Source organism: Rhinoderma darwinii, chromosome 5 (genome assembly GCF_050947455.1).
Source record: "Rhinoderma darwinii isolate aRhiDar2 chromosome 5, aRhiDar2.hap1, whole genome shotgun sequence".
Taxonomy (NCBI): domain Eukaryota; kingdom Metazoa; phylum Chordata; class Amphibia; order Anura; family Rhinodermatidae; genus Rhinoderma; species Rhinoderma darwinii.
In genome coordinates, this window is record NC_134691.1 from 273,108,164 (window position 1) to 273,125,460 (window position 17,297).

At 43.3% G+C, this 17,297-nt stretch overlaps 1 protein-coding gene across 1 annotated transcript in view; it reads right to left on the bottom strand.

Annotated features, from left to right (window-relative positions):
• Positions 1 to 7,240: 7,240 nt before the first annotated feature.
• The window catches only part of CMTM7 (CKLF like MARVEL transmembrane domain containing 7), a 50,879-nt gene continuing 40,822 nt past the window's right edge, over positions 7,241 to 17,297 (bottom strand). The window contains exons 4-5 of the mRNA XM_075828606.1: positions 12,433 to 12,514; positions 7,241 to 8,967 (exon numbers count right to left, since the gene is read on the bottom strand). Coding sequence (XP_075684721.1) covers positions 8,954 to 8,967; positions 12,433 to 12,514 — 96 coding nt within the window. The 3' untranslated portion in view covers positions 7,241 to 8,953. The remainder of the gene's footprint in view (positions 8,968 to 12,432; positions 12,515 to 17,297) is intronic.

Genomic DNA, 17,297 nt, shown 5'->3' on the forward strand with positions numbered 1-17,297 from the left:
TACGTCTCAAGAATTTCTCTCCTAGTTCTCGTGTGTTCTCCTCAAGAAATACACATTTTAGGTTCGACCAATCAGATAATTTTTTTTCCCCCATTGGGTAAAGTAGGAGACATAAATGCCAGACACCTAGCACTACTTATCTCCCTGGGGAACAAAGGATGGAACATGGTAAAATCCTTCTTTCCCCCATAAGACACATCTGAGCACTGTCAGGCTCTGCTGATACATGTTAGATTTTTGAGAATCCCATAAACTTCTGCAGGATCCACTAAGAAAAACCAAATGTATATAGACTTGAGGTGATCATGGCCTGCAAACTTTAAGAGAACTGTTTTCTATTGCTTAATTTTAATGTTTATATATGTGTTAGATGATTATTTTCTCGGTATTTATATTATATTATTTATACCGGTAAGAAACATGCTTTGTTGTCCGAGCTTAACACCAACAGAAAAAACTTGTTGCCAACTTAGAGGAGCTAAGGCTAGGTTCCCATGGGTCTGATATGCTGCGTAAAACTATGCAGCGTATCCAACCAAAAACCTGCAAGGACTTCACCACAATTTGGTGCAGTTTTTCAGGCGGAAGTTTTTGCCGTTGTCGTAGCGACACCTCCCTCTGTTCTCCGTGCAGCCTGCTCTAATGGGATAAAGCTTCAGTTCATGTGACCACTGCAGCCTGTGATTGGCTGCAGCAGTCACATGGGATGGAATGTCCTCCCAGGAGGCCGAGCTGCAATCTGAACTGAAGAACGCATCGCTATGACAACGCTATGTGGGAACCCACCTTAACGCTTTGGCGTATAACTGATAAGTGACAATTGTTTTTTTTCTTTCTGAATGAATATCTTGTAACAATGTTTCTCAATACGAGATGTGATGTTACTAAGGCCCCGTTCACATCTGCGTCGGCTCATTCAATCGTCCTGCTCCGTTGCACCACAGACATCTGACTTTAATGATTTTTGTCGTAATCTCTGCCGGAACAGGCCCTTAATCTATAAATTCTGATGTGTGCATAATTCTGTGTACTGTACATGATTCTGTTTGCCACTAAATGGTTTTATTCAGCTATTTTTAGTATTTCAGCCCCAAGTGATTTTATGCCACAAATAAACCTATTGAAAAAAATGAAACAAGTTTGGATATTTTACATGTTATCTGTTAATATTTTTTTTATTGCCGAGTGAATGCATTCATCACACACAAAACAGTGAATTGTCTGTGTTGCTCCCATTGGTATGAACCCCATGGTATTCACTGTGCAGACAGGAAAGAAGTTCTAAAACTCTTCACAAAAGCTAGGTCTCATGGGCTCCTAGGCATTAAAGTGTATGCGGGCCCTTTAGACTAGGACAAGGGCCCAGCAAATGTTTTTTGTTTTTTTTTCATCTCCACCTTTTCGAAAGCCACAATTTTATTTATTTTTTTCCATTTAAAGCGATGCTCCAGAAATGTTTTTTGTTTTTTTTACTGTGGCCACCACTTGTACAGTACACCTAGTAAAAGGTTGGGCAGGCCATCCTCTTACCGATCGCTTTGTTGCAGAAATATCCCGGCTGCAATGCGGTCACATGAACGCACTGTGGTTGGCCGACTTCAACAGCATCGGCTGGGTGTGCCAGAAGTCTTATACTATATATTCCTATGAGTCTCATTGAGCGTATCATTGGAATGGATAGTGAGTCTCAAAAGTCCTAACACTTGGCTATTTGTTGCAGGTTTTACATCCCATTGAATTCATTGGGGAAAACACGTAATAGAAAAAAATGACGAATACGCCGCATAAATTGACATGCCGCAGATTAAATTTCCGCACCGCAGGTCAATTTATGAACCGTTTTGTTAGCAGATTTTCCTCTGCAGCATGTGAATAAGATTTGTTCAAATCTCATTCACTTTGCCGCTACTGTAAATGCTGTGGAAATTCTGCACAAAATTCCGCAGCATTTATGCTAGGTGGGAATCCAGCCTTAAAGGTTTTCCAATGAGGGACATTTATGACATATCCACAGGATATGTCATAGATGTCAGATGCGGGTCGTACCTCTGGGACCTGCATGGATCTCTAGAACAGGGCCCCTAAACCAGGTTCTAGCTTTTTGTGCTCACCCTGACTTACAGAAGCAGTGTAGCTTGTAGTGAATGGCCGTTACATAAGCAGTGTAGCATGCCATACAGTTCTATGGCACTTACGGAAACATAGCTCAGCGAGCCATACTGTTTTTTTTTGCATGGTTGAAACACTCTTCAGCTACAACACAGAGGTAGCATGGTGTTTAGGAGGCCCTGTTCTAGAGATATCTGGAACAACGAGGATTTATGAGAAATGTAATGGCTTTTTTTTTTTTGCACATCACTCCTACATTGGCCAATTTTTCAAATATCTCAAAACTCCTTAAAGTTTTGAGAATTGATTAGTCTGTTTCCCCCCCCCCCCCCCCACCCCCACCACCACCACCACAATTCTCTCAATCGTGGCAAAGCAGAGAGCTCTTGCCACAATGACTTCAGAATATGAACATCTTGCAGATTATATAAGTATATAATTACCTATCCCCTATACACTCACCAATTTAATTGAATGCAAAAATTGTCTGATGCTTTCCTGTAGTTTTGGCATTTCTTTAACACACCCCTGTGAACGTTGACTGGTGGTATGTATCAACTACTAGGGTTTAGGCTATATTCGTGCAACATTGTGGCACTGGGTCTCCCTGTAGAAAGTGCCACACTGCCTCTGTTCCTGTGCCAAAAAAGTGTAGAATGGCATAGAAGGGAACCACTGTTTCCCTTGCCGTGCCAGCACTGACCATTGTTTCCACATACTAAGGATACAATTGAGTTCTATTGTGAGGGTCCCCCTTGGGCAAGAGAAATAGCAGGACCGGGTCACAGCTCTGGGCAATTGGAACCCCCAGCGCGCCCCCCCCCCCCCCCCCCCCCCCCCCCCGTCCCCGTCCGTGTGCGCCACTGCTAGTAACAGATCTGTTTTGATGGCTGTCACATGGATGGCTTTCTGAAAAGGGGCCGGCAGGCTGTGAAAACTGCCAAATATCGGACATGTTCCATCCCTTGGTGGCCAGTATTTACGTTACAATTCTATGGTTGTATTTACACGGACGTTTTTCTATTATTCTGAAAACAGCCATGGGGCGGCCGTTAAAAACCAAAAAAACCTCCATCACATGGCTGTTTTTCACTGTTGTGTGAATAGAGCCTTCTAGCCTTCTTTACAGAGTACATATTTTTATTTGCATAAGGGTCCGCTTGAGTACGCATTATAGTCACAAAGTTGAATTTTCATGCAGTGCTTTCTTATAATCACGGTTTGATGCAAAGTTGTGTGAAGGTGGTTGTGAATAAATTATGTTGTATTTTTATACATGGCATGTTATGCACTCTCCAAAAATGTTTGCTTTTATTAGCGTAGTAACTGTTTGCGACGTGCAGAATATATAGTTAACACATTTGTGGATGATGGCCAAATATTGCATGGCCTCTGTTTTTCAGCATTTATGAGAGCACAAGCTGTTGATGTAGACCAGGGGTCTCAAACTCGGCCGGGTAAGTGGGCCACATATAAAAAAAAAAATGTGAAGTGGTCGGACACATTACTTTCAAATTTGATACAATACAAAATTATTGTTAATCAATTAGTTATTTGAACTACTATAACACTATATTACTATAATACTACATTACTATAATAACACCGCTAGGTTTAAAATTTGAGATATTTCTCCACATGCTTATTTCAACAATCCAGTTTTCCAGTATAAGTGTCGCTAAATACAGTCCGGCGGCTCAGTTAGCAGCGTTTGGCAGACACACGTCAAGATTGGCCAGCTCCTTTTTAGATGCTGCCACAGTGCCCTCCGCAGATGCTGCCAGTGCCCTCCGCAGATGCTGCCACACACACCCCAAGTAGATGGCTCCATTGGGGCTCCCTCTAGGAGTGGAATCTCCAGCCAGAGCGTTGCCGACGCTTTGGATGGGGATTCCTCTACTGTTGGATCCCGATGTCACTGTCCATACACACAGTGACGTCCGGGGATTCTCCTGGACCGGAATGTGATATCAGGGGCAACCCCAGAGCCGGAGTAGAGCACTAGCGTAGGCTCTTCGCCGGAACTCTGGCGAAGCCATTAACATCAGTGTCCAAATATGGACAGTGATGTCAGGGGCTTGCCCAGAGCTGGAGTCCCAGCGCAGAGCCGCTTCTAGCACACTGCCTGGGATTCCAGCTCTGCTCCTGCCATCACTGTCCATATATGGACATGGATATCAGGGGCAACCCCAGAGCTGGAGTCCCGGGTAGAGCGCTAGTAGGCTCTTCCTGGGACTCCAGCTGTGCTCCTGACATCACTAGGACTCAGGGGCATAACTAGGAAAGACTGGGCCCCATAGCAAACTTTTCACTGGGGCCCCCCCCCCCCCTCTGCTGGTTATCACAACCCCCCCCCCCCCCCCCTTGTAGATAGTGCCTCCCTATAGATTACACCACACAGCGCCCCCCGTATAGCAGTAGTTACGCCACTGCTGGGACTCCTGCTCTGGGGAAGCCCCTGACATCACGGTCGATGTATGGACAGCGATGTCAGAGGCTTCCCCAGAGCAGAGACTATACTAGCACTCTGCCCAGGACTCCAGCTATGTAGACAGCGATGTCAGAAGATTCCACAGAGTCCCAGAGCAGAGAGTATACTAGCGCTCTGCACGGGACTCCGGCTCTGGGGAAGCCCCAGACATCACTGTTCATATGTGGACAGCGATGTCAGGGAATTCCAGGGTCTCGCAGCAGAACCTGTACTAGCGCCTCTGTGTCCCGCGGGCCGCAGATGACAGCCCCAGGGGCCACATGTGGCCCGACAGCCACGTCGTTGAGATCCCTGATGTAGACACTTGTGGTTGGACCACTATACTTATGCACTTTGTTTTTTTTCATTTTTGTGTCTCCCTTATTTCCTCAGATTGTAAGCCCCTGCGAGCAGGGTCCTCACTCTTCGTTTGTCACTATGTAATGCCCGATCTTGTCTGTACAAATTGTAAAGTGCTGCAGAATATGTTGGATATACATACTTTTTTTTTTACCCCTTGCCACCGCAAGCAGTTTTTTTTTTTTTTCATTCTGCCTTCCAAAAGACATAACTTTATTTTTTATGGGACTAGTTGTAGTTTTTAATATCACTTAATGTACTGGGAAACCGACAAATCTTTGTGGGCCGGAATGAGGAAAAAAAAAAGCAATAATTCCTACACTGTTTTTTAGGTTTGGTTTTTAAGGTCTACATGGTAACTTGATTCTGCAAGTCAATAAGATTATGGTGATGCCAAATTGCTATATATATATATATATATATATATATATATATATATATATATATATAAATAAATATATTATAATGTACAAATTTTTCAAAGAAAAAGCTTATTTGTGCTGCCATTCTGAGAGCTGTAACTTTATTTTCGATTTAGCAGTGTGAGACTAGCTGTAGTTTTAATTGGTACCATAATTTGGGTACATATAAATTATTGATCACATTTTTTCGGACACTGATGTGACCCCAAAAAAAACACAAAACAGACTCTATCCTGGTTTTATGGCTTTCAAGCTGCAAGTTAAGTTGGGATGTAATCCGTGTATTTTATGGGTTATTACTTTTTTTAATTTTAAACTTAACCAGATTTTTGGTCTCCAAATCTGGAGATTTTATGAATGTACATGTAGACATAGGCCTAATTGGTATGTATAAACTCTGCACATCTTGAACTTATTATTTTTAGGATGTGTGGTGCGTCTAGTTTTCAGCTTGAGTCGCACATCAATTTTTTGGGCAATTTTGACACAAAATTGCATGATGGTGCCTGTGTGTGCGTATATAGGGCTGTGTTGTCATTTTGAACTCTGCCAGGTGTTTACTTTCAAAACCTATATAGTTATAGGGGATTAGTATGACTTTAATTTTGCATACTTGACATGTAAAGCTTAAATTATAAAATAAAGAAAAACAATACACTGGCTTAAGAGTTTCTTGTGTCCACTTTTTTTTTTTTACAGATCTTAATATTTAAATATATAAAAGGGGTAAAATGTATTTTTTTTCATTGTAGTTAATCCTTTTATCAATATAATTGCATACCTCTGAAACAGTATATTTACTTTCTATTCTATAAAAGCCACTGGGTCTTCGTGGTTCATCGCTGCCAGATTTAGTCTAATTGACACGTATGCCGTTTACAATTACCCTTGGGCCACATTCTGTATTCGGGCCGTAAGACCCTGATTCCACATAGTTCAAATGAACCGAACTTAGATTATAGGGTTCTATGGTGATCTAAGTTCAATTCACTTGAAACAGACAAGTAGGCTAGGCGTCGTCCAGATCTTGTGGCCGTAAAATGGATGCTAAAACGCATCTGCATTATTGCCATTTGAATTAGGACTTTCCACAAGGGAGAGAAGAAAATCTGGACTGCACATCCACTTGCTATACTTGATCTATTGCAGCTCAACAAAATTTAAATGAACAAACATGAGGTTCTTAGTAAACATTTTGATCGAACTGTATAAGCCCACCTGCCACTTTACAGTGACCTCTTTGAAGTGGGTCTCTTCTCTAGCAAGTGCAGTATTGCGTGGCAGCCAGTCCTGCTGCAACAGTGAATGAGGTCTTTGCCTTCTGTCCTTTAACCATAAAATGCACACGCACACGCCAGGCTATTATGAGGAACGGCATCAAACCAACATTCAGATTTGAATTTTCCACCTCAGTCTGATAAAGTTGGCATGCCATTTTTCATGCCCAGCTGTTTCCCTCTTATTCGATATTTTTTCATGTTTGGTTTTACATATCATCCCTTAGCATAATACTATAAATACATCAGAAGGCAGGCATACTGATGTGTATTGTCATAATATGTTACCAAAACATTTGTAAGTGTCAGAGCACTAAATAAAAGTACTTTAAGGAGCATAACAAATTCTATGGCCACAGGGTGCAGCTTTATGCAGAGGAGTTTATTTTTTTTTGTTATTTTACTCCCCATAATGAGGGCTGGCATGTATAAAAGGATATATGCAGATCAAACCAAGACCCTCTGTGCCAGCAGTTCAAAGGACTCAGTATGTAGATATTAGGGGTCTTAAAGTCACAGGGAATGCGAAACTGCCAGCAAGAAAGAAGACATTTGAGGTTAAAAAAAAAAAAAGCGGAGGGAAGAATGAATAATATTAGTAACTTACAGCACAGAGAAACTAAAGAGGTCCCACGCCATTGTAAAAAGGCAACACAGGTAGCAGTTGAGACCACTTTATTCACAATAGTTTTTATTTCTAAGCTTTTCTATCATATTTACATAAAAACAGATTAATATTACCATAATCCAATTTATGTTCTGTCGGGCAGAATAGCACTGTCTGCAACAGTATATACTACCCGGTAAAAATATAACAAAAAATAAACCTGATCGACCCTATTAATGTCAACGGGATAAGTTAGGTTTCTTTTTGGATACATTGATCTATGAGAAATCATTTTTAATCAGAAACTGAAGCCTTGACACCAATGTGAACAGACTCATGTCTTTGTTCGCAGCACCTGGGTCCTATGCCAGACATATATACACCATAAAAAAAGTATTCTGTAACATTTTCACAGGTTTCTATAGAGCAAGTCTGTTCCTTTTATTATATATGTTTGAAAGGTAGGCCTGAATACTGGTTTTGATTTTTGTGTAGCCTGCTATTCTATTTGTCGTAAAACTTAGGATATGATACATTATTCTATGAAGCAAACGCATCACACATTTGTCCCAGTACATTTGTGAATCCGTATGTGAAAGTATAATATAGACTTATTTCACAGCAGATTCTAGTGCAGGGACCTTTTCACCAGACCCGTGTTGTACTTTTATTCTATACCCTGTGGACCATATACTGGTGTTTACTTGTTATAGTCAAAAGAAGTCTGTATATTGAATCCCAAAGACAAAACTAGGAAAACCTCATTAAGATATTCCCACAAACGACACTTAATTTCCGACTCCATATTTCACATTTATAAACATTGCTTTTACTTATTTTTCCAATTATGTAAATCTTCATAAAATACAACATACTAAAAAGGACATTACGCCATTATCAGAATATATTTACACTTATGTCAATTGTTCAAGATTCTCTTGGCCTGTAAAGTTGTTCATATTTTATGTGAAAAGTAAACAAGTTAAAATGAATGAAGTGGCCATATCTGTGCCATCCATCCATCACACACACAATCCAATGGTTATAACAGGATACCCACCGTTCATTCATCTACTCCGGTTACAATTCTGTATTTATTGATAACCAATAGCCGTGAAAAAAAAATATATGTCTGTCTGACACTGTTGAGACATCAGTTTCTGTCCTTATCCGCTTGCTTAAGAATATAAGCAGAATATAAATTACGCTAGCATACTCCGAAAAGGCACTTACAATTTACAGCAATTTGGTATAGTAAAAATAAATATTGGGACCATGAACTCTCTAACCGTTGCCAAACCAACTCCCAACATGCTCTGGCAGCTTGTGTCAGAACATGCTGAGAATTGTAGTTTTTCAACAGCTTTTATATAATGAACAACCATATTGATCGCTTCCGATTTTTGCGTTCTAGTAGCGGTTTTAAAGCATAAATGGCAGCAAATATGCAGTTCAATCTGCTTTGGAGAACAAAGCGATACATTTTCTGCTGTCCTTTTCATTACTGGATATGCTGAGGTACAAGAATGACATCGGAGGACATAATTCACTGATGCAAGTGATTCCATAGCTGTACATCCATTATAGCCTGTGTGTGATCCTTTCAGCAGTAAACACATTACAACCAGTGCAAACTGCTTAGACACCAGTATTTGTGCAGGATTCTTTATTCTCACTTCAGCTCTGGAATCCTGTGCTGACCGGGTAGTCATAACGTAGACTCTGGAAAAGATCATGTAAAGCATTATAAACATATAGCAGCTTTTAAGCCAAAATATATTGGAACTTCTCTAACATCATCTAAGAATAGAACATGGATCCAAGGATGAATCTGAATATAGATTAGAGCTTTGGGACCAGTTCTCATTTATGTTATGTTGAGAACACAACTATGTGTGAACCCAGCCTAAGGCCATGGCTAGACAAGCCTTTTGTAGCGCTACTGAATGATTCTAAGGCTGGATTCACCCGAGCATGTTCGGTCTGTAAAGGACGGAACGTATTTCGGCCGCAAGTCCCGGACCGAACACAGTGCAGGGAGCCGGGCTCCTATCATCATAGTTATGTACGACGCTAGGAGTCCCTGCCTCTCCATGGAACTACTGTCCCGTACTGAAAACATGATTACAGTACGGGACAGTAGTTCCACGGCGAGGCAGGGACTCCTAGCATCGTACATAACTATGATACTAGGAGCCCGGCTCCCTGCAGTGTGTTCGGTCCGGGACTTGCGGCCGAAACACGTTCCGTCCTTTACGGACTGAACATACTCGTGTGAATCCAGCCTGACTATTGAGTGACAGCTGCAGTCCACAAGATTGCATGCAACTCAATGTATTCATTTGGACTGCAGCTGTAGCTCAATAGTTAAAATCACTCAGTAGCGCTACAAAAAGTCTAGGTGTAGCCCTGGCCTAAGGTAACCAAATTAACGTTTGTAGATTGCATAAGTCCAGGGCTACACCTAAACTTTTTGTAGTGCTACTGAGTGATTTTAACTCTTGAGCTACAGCTGAAGTCCAAATAAGTTGCATGCAATATTAGACTGCAGCTGTCACACAATAGTTAAAATCAATCCCTTGCAATACCAAACTTCTTAGGCCAGGGCTATGCTTTGACTTGTGGTACTACAGATTGAATTGAACTATTTAAAGTTACAGCTGTGCAGCGCCAGCGGCCACAGGTCTGACTCACCCCAGTGGCCACCAGCTTCCCTGTCCGCTGCGCCGGCATTTCTCTGCTCTAGGAAGCTGGCATGCTGTGCTCTCCCCACCGGGATGTGCCTGTTGGGTGCGCGCGCTCGTCCCCGCTCTTAAAAGGCCAGATCGCGTACCAGGAATATTGCTCCCATCCTATCCCAGCACATCCTGGACTTAAGGAACTTTGCCCACTTCCTCAGTGCCTGAGCAATGTTGTTGCTAACCTTATGTTAGTCTGTAAGGGTATGTGCACACGATGAGAGGCTTTTACGTCTGAAAAGACAGACTGTTTTCAGGAGAAAACAGCTGCCTCGTTTCAGACGTAAAAGCTCCTCCTCGTAATATGCGAGGCGTCTTTGACGTTTGTAATCTTCATTGACTTCAATGAAGAACGCCTCAAATTACGTTGCAAAGAAGTGTCCTGCACTTCTTTGCCGATGCAGTCATTTTACGCGTCGTCGTTTGACAGCTGTCAAACGACGACGCGTAAATGACAGGTCGTCTGCACAGTACGTCGGCAAACCCATTCAAATGAATGGGCAGATGTTTGCCGACGTATTGTAGCCCTATTTTCAGATGTAAAACGAGGCATAATACGCCTCGTTTACGTCTGAAAATAGGTCGTGTGAACCCAGCCTAAAGGTTCCTTATCCCCTTCCTGATTTGCGTGTCAAGTCCAGTTTCCTTGACGACTTCAGTATCTGGTGTCCGTGACAAGTCCAATATGTGCGTCTAGTTTCCGAGACCAGTTCGGCTTCCGATAATCCAGCACAAGCCAGCTTCCCGAAAATGCAGCACAAGCCAGCTTCCCGAAAATGCAGCACAAGCCAGCTTCCCGAAAATGCAGCACAAGCCAGCTTCCAGCTATCCACCACCAGTCTGCCATGCAGGTACCCCCAACTGGTGACTTTCCTATAATTGTTTGACAAGCTGCTACTCCGTTACAGCGGAGTGGCCCAGTGGGTCCTCAACCCCAGTGGACTTACAAGTTGCTGTCCAAGATTGCATGCAACTCATCGTACTCATTTGGACTTCAGCTGTAGCTCAGTAGTTAAAATCAATCAGTAGCGCTACTAGTCTAGGTGTTGCCCTGGCCTTAGGGTCCTATTACACAGGCAGACGAGGGCCATGTAAACGAGCGCTGACCAACGAGACAGCTTGTTGATCAGCACTCATTTGCTCCATTCACAAGGAGTTATCAGTAATGTATGGGGACGAGCGCTCGTTACTTCGATAGCTCTGCTTACATTTCTATCATGTCGGCTGGGAGATGTGCTGCAGACAACGATAATATTTTAGGCTGCGTAAACGATACAATCGTTTACGCAGTAGTAGTCTGTCATCGGCGCATGCACGTTACTGCCGATTAGACCGGTGAAACGTCAAGGATGTAGTGCGCATGTGCCGATTATGAAGCAGAGCTGTGCTCATTCAGGAGACTAAAGGGTCAGGTGTGAACTCTGCTATTACACTGCCTGGCCCCTGTCGATCAAAGAAAGGAGGGAAGGGGGGGGACGGGGACTGGGCAAAGATTTCCATTTGGAGCAATGGTGACAGCCTTGCTACTCCAAAATGCTCATTGGCATGGTAAAATGATTTTCTCTGCAAAGGAGACACCTATGCGAAGGAAAATAACATTACATTCATACACTATATACTCTGTTGCTAGTTTGATAGGTAAATTTCTGTTGACAGACTTCCTTTAATTGTGCGAACTATAAAACTTTGCTGATAAAAATTATAATTATGTTCTATTTTACTAGTAAGGGCGGATTTACACGAACGGGATATACGTCCGTGCAACGCGCGTGGTTTTCACGCGCCTCGCACGGACCTATGTTAGTCTATGGGGCCGTGCAGACAGTCAGTGATTTTCACGCAGCGTGTGTCCGCTGCGTGAAACGCACGACATGTCCTATATTTGAGAGTTGTTCGCGCATCACGCAATCATTGAAGTCACGCGCACCACACGGAAGCACTTCCGTGGGACGCGTGTGATTCGCGCAACAGCAGTAAAAAGTATGATTGAAAACAGAAAAGCACCGCATGCTTTTCTGTTTACAAACAGCGCATCATATGGTGATGACACACGGAGCTGTTAAGTGCCTTTCTGCAAAGGTGACAACAAAAAGTGGAGCCATATTGGTTGTCAATTTGTAATAATTTTTTCAGAAAAGGACCATTTGTCATTTTGTCAGCGTGTTCAATAAATAACAAAGCAACACTTTTATCATCAGTTCCTAAGCAGCAGACCAAAAACGGCTGCACTTCAGGTTGTCACGTTTGCTAAAATGGCTGGCGCAATAAAAAATTATTAGCACGATTTACTATTATATAGCCATTTTTGCATTTCGATTGTAAATGCACTATATATGGTACATATAACATGTCAAATTATTACATTTCAGAATTCCTTTCTGAAGGTAAACCTATGTGAACAGGGGCCACCTTATACACACAAGAATATATGCTTGTCTAAATAACTTACCACTGGATTGAGTTACAAATGTCAATTTATAAGAGAGCACCATGCCTACAATACAGAGGAACGAGGCGATGAATCCAAAAATCTGAAAAGGAAAAAAAAACAATATTACATATAAATATAAATATATATATATATATATATATATATATCTCTTGTTACAATGGAACCTGTCAAGAGGTGGGATATATTAGGCAGCAAGCAAACCGTTATTGAAGTTGATGTGTTGGAAGCAGGAAAAATGGGCAAGCGTAAGGATCTGAGCGACTTTGACAAGGGCGAAATTGCAATGGCTAGATAAATAGGTCATAGCATCTCCAAAACGTCAGGTCTTGTGGGGTATTCCTGGTATGCAGTGGTTAGTACCTATCAAAAAGTGGTCCAAGGAAGGACAAGCAGTGGACCGGTGACATGAACATTGGGTGTCCTTGGCTCATTGATGCACACAGAGAGCAAAGGCTAACCCCATCTGGTCCCATCCTCCAGCAGAACTACTGTACCACAAATTGCTGAAAATGTTAATGCTATGATAGAAAGGTGTCCGAACATATAGTGAATCGCTGTTTGTTGGGTTTGGGGCTGCATAGCCGCGGACAGGTCAGAGTGCTCTTGCAGACCCCTGTCTACTGCCAAAAGTGCCTACTATAGGTATGTGACCATCAAAACTGGACCATGGAGCAATGGAAGGTGTCCTGGTAGTCTAATGAATTACGTTTTGTTTTACATAGCCTTGCAACTTACAGGACTTAACCGCTTAGCGACCAGGCCTATTTTCACCATAACGACCAAGATATCTTTTTCATTTCTCAGTCACAGCTGGGCTCCTGCAGCGATTACGATCAGAAGTACGCGAATGTACGGGATTCTGCGTCAACTAATCGCCACAGATGACGTACATGCACGTGATTCAAAGAGGTTAAAGCATCTGCTGCTAACATCTTGAAGCCAGATACCACAGGACACCTTCAGTGTCTACATGTGCAGTTTATACACAGTTAGGTCCAGAATTAATTTGGACGGTGACACAAGTTTTGGTATTTTAACGGTTTACCAAAACATATTGAATATACAGTCATATAATCAATATGGGCCTAAAGTGCAGAGACTCAGCTTTAATTTGAGGGTATTCATATCCTAATTTGAGGAAGGGTTTAGGAATTACACCTCTTTAATATGTAGCTGCCTCTTTTTCAAGGGACCAAAAGGTAACTGGACAATTATCTCAAAAGCTATTTAATGGGCTATTCCCTTTTAAATTCATCATCAATTAAGCAGGTTGATTCCAGGTGTGACATTTGCATTTGGAAGCTGTTGCTGTGAACCCACAACATGAGATCAAAGGAGCACTCAATGCAAGTGAAACCGACCATCGTTAGGCTGAACAAAATGAAGAAATCCATCAGAGAGATAGCACAAATGTTAGGAGTGGCCAAATTAACAGTTTGGTACAATCTTGGAAAAAAAAAAGGAGCGCACTGGTGATCTTGTGAACTCCAAAAGGCCTGGATGTTCACGGAAGAAAACAGTGGTGGATAATGGGTAGATGTTGTAAAGGAGTATTTCTTCACCAAGTGAAGAACATTCTCCTGGAAGTAGGTGTATCAGTATCTAAGTCTACCATAAAGAGAAGACTTCATGACCCTGTCTGGGAACAGACTGACTCAAGCCTCATTTGTGGTTTACCACACTCTCCTGGCGTTGCGGTCTTTGGTGGTGGGAGGTTCACTCAGACCCGTAGGGCCCTTTAAGCCCTATTACTGACAATCCAGGCTTTCCTGCTGGTAGGGCTTGTCTCTCCTTCCTGGGAAGGTCATCCACCAATCCTATGTATTTTACTCAGGTTCTTGCCGATTCCTCTCTATTCCCTTTAGAATCCATCTACACAGCTGATACGCCCTTGAACACGACATTCACTGACGCACAATGGAAACGGTGTTTCTCTCTCTCCCAAAAAGCCTCTATAGCCATCAGAGCCCATCAAACTAGTTACAAAATTGTTTCTAGATGGTACCGGGTTCCTGCTGCTCTTCATAAATGGTAGCCGTCCGTGTCAGACGCTTGTTGGCGCTGTGGAGCTATGGGTGGTTCCATGTCCCATATTTGGTGGAGTTGCCCCTCGTTGGAGTTTTTGGGATGCTGTCCTTAAAATAATATTAGTGGTAACTGGAGTCTCAGTCCCCAATTCCCCTGAGGCGGCTCCTTTATTCATGTTCCCTATGCCATTACACATTTATAAACGTTCCCTAACTAGGCATCTCTTGCAGGCTGCAAAATCAGTGATACCGCGTAGGTGGAGAACGGCAGTTTTCCCCCATTGTTAGATGAGCGGTGTCAGGAGGCAGCCTTGATACAGAGAATGGAACACCTGGTGGACCATTCCCAAGCTGCTTCTACTAGGTACACGTCTGCAGTCTCAATGGATTACGTTCCTTTCTTCTTCCACCTATTTTAATGCAGTAGCTTGAGACACGCTCCACCCCCTTTCCTATGAGACTTATTTTGAGATGTTCCTTGCGGTTTCCTGGGATTTTGCTGCTCCGACCATGCCCCCTGCTATGTGTGATGCTCTTGCTCTTTTCACTCATGATAGTCCGGACTGGAGTCCAGGCTCCCCATGACTTATTCCTTCCCCTTCTCCGTACTTTCTCTACTCTTTCTCTTCCCCCGTTTAGGGGACTGTGCCTTGCTTCCTCTGTTGCATTTATTGGTTCCCGTTGTACTTGTTGTATGGGATTCTGAGCGTTTTTTTTTTCTTCCGTTTCATCTTTATGCAGTGCTCCTATTTCTTATGTACATTAATGTTACTGATGTATGATGTCCTTGTCATAGGATGTGATGCACACTTTTCCTTATTTTTAAATTAGGGCTTTGCCCTGATTTGTTGTTTTCCTCTTAGTGTTAGGAGGCCTTCCTTCCACTATGTTTTGTACTTTTGTGAATTAAAAACCAATAAAAATCTGAATATGAAAAAAAAAGAGAAGACTTCATGAGAGTAAATACAGAGGCTTTACCACAAGGTGCAAACCATTAATCAGCCTCAAAAATAGAAAAAACAGATTAGACTTTACCAAACAACATCTAAAGAAGCAAGCCCAGTTCTGGAACAGCATATTATGGACAGATGAAACGAAGATCAACCTGTACCAGAAAGAAGGGAGGAAGAAAGTATGGAGAAGGCTTGGAACGGCTCATGATCCAAAGCACACCACATCCACTGTAAAACATGGTGGAGGCAGTATGATGGCATGGGCATGCATGGCTGCCAAAGTCACTAGGTCACTAGTGTTTATTGATGATGTGACTGAAGACAGAAGCAGCCGGATGAATTCTGAAGTGCTCAGGGATATACTTTCTGCTCAGATTCAACCAAATGCAGCAAGGTTGATTGGATGTCGCTTTACAGTTGTCATGAAGGGTCTGTGGACCCACTGGGCCGTACCGCCTTGGCGGTAAGGCAGCTGGCTAACAGGGAGCAGGTGAATGTCTATAGTTCTATAGGTAACTGTGGCAGCTCAGGCAGCTGCAGGACAGGCTCAGTTGGGACTTAGGTAGCAGGCGGACGTCAGGCGAGGTAAGGCAGGTCAGACGTGGATGCAGCACGGCACGACATTGGCACAGCACTAGACCAGGAAGGTATGGATTGCTAGGGACTGGAACAGGAAACACACTAGGAGGCCATCACAAAGACAAAACTAGGGAACACAACAACGCTCAGGCATAGAACTAGGGGCTGGACCCCTCTTATAGTCCAGGGTACTCACGGGTCAAAGTTCATCCATAAGGTCCGGTGCGCGTGCTGCCCCTTTAAGAGCGGGCACGAGTACCCTATGGGATCCGGCAGAGGTGAGTGGACGCGAGCGCTGGCATCTCCTGAGGAGGCTGGGGCCAGCGATTGCCGACTCGTGGCTGCGGCCGTCAGGGGGAGGTTGGAGCTGACAGCCCGCAGCCACGGACATTACAGTATCCCCCCCTCTTACGCCCCCTCTACTTGGGACCAGAGCAAGAGAGAAACTTCTTCAGAAGAGTAGGGGCATTGAGGTTCTCCTCTGGCTCCCAGGACCGCTCTTCAGGACCAAACCCCCTCCAATCCACCAAATAAAAAGTCTCGGTGTGTACCACTCCCTTCAGAGGACAGCACACACAGGCTCTAACCAGAGTAGAAAGAGAAGTGGGAGGCCCCGCTGCAAAACTGAGCAACAAGACAAGTACATTAGAGTCTGTAGTTTGAGAAATAGACGCCTTACAGGTCCTCAACTGGCAGCTTCATTAAATAGTACCTGCAAAACGCCAGTGTCAACGTCTACAGTGAAGAGGCGACTCCGGGAAGCGGGCCTTCAGGGCAGAGTGGCAAAGAAAAAGCCATATCTGAGACTGACTAATAAAAGGAAAAGATTAATATGGGCAAAAGCACACAGACATTGGACAGAGGACGATTGGAAAAAAGTGTTATGGACAGACGAATCGAAGTTTGAGGTGTTTGGATCACACAGAAGAACATTTGTGAGACGCAGAACAACTGAAAAGATGCTGGAAGAGTGCCTGACGCCATCTGTCAAGCATGGTGGAGGTAATGTGATGGTCTGGGGTTGCTTTGGTGCTGGTAAAGTGGGAGATTTGTACAAGGTAAAAGGGATTTTGAATAAGGAAGGCTATCACTCCATTTTGCAACGCCATGCCATACCCTGTGGACAGCGCTTGATTGGAGCCAATTTCATCCTACAACAGGACAATGACCCAAAGAACACCTCCAAATTATGCAAGAACTATTTAGGGAAGAAGCAGGCAGCTGGTATTCTATCTGTAATGGAGTGGCCAGCACAGTCACCAGATCTCAACCCCATAGAGCTGTTGTGGGAGCAGCTTGACCG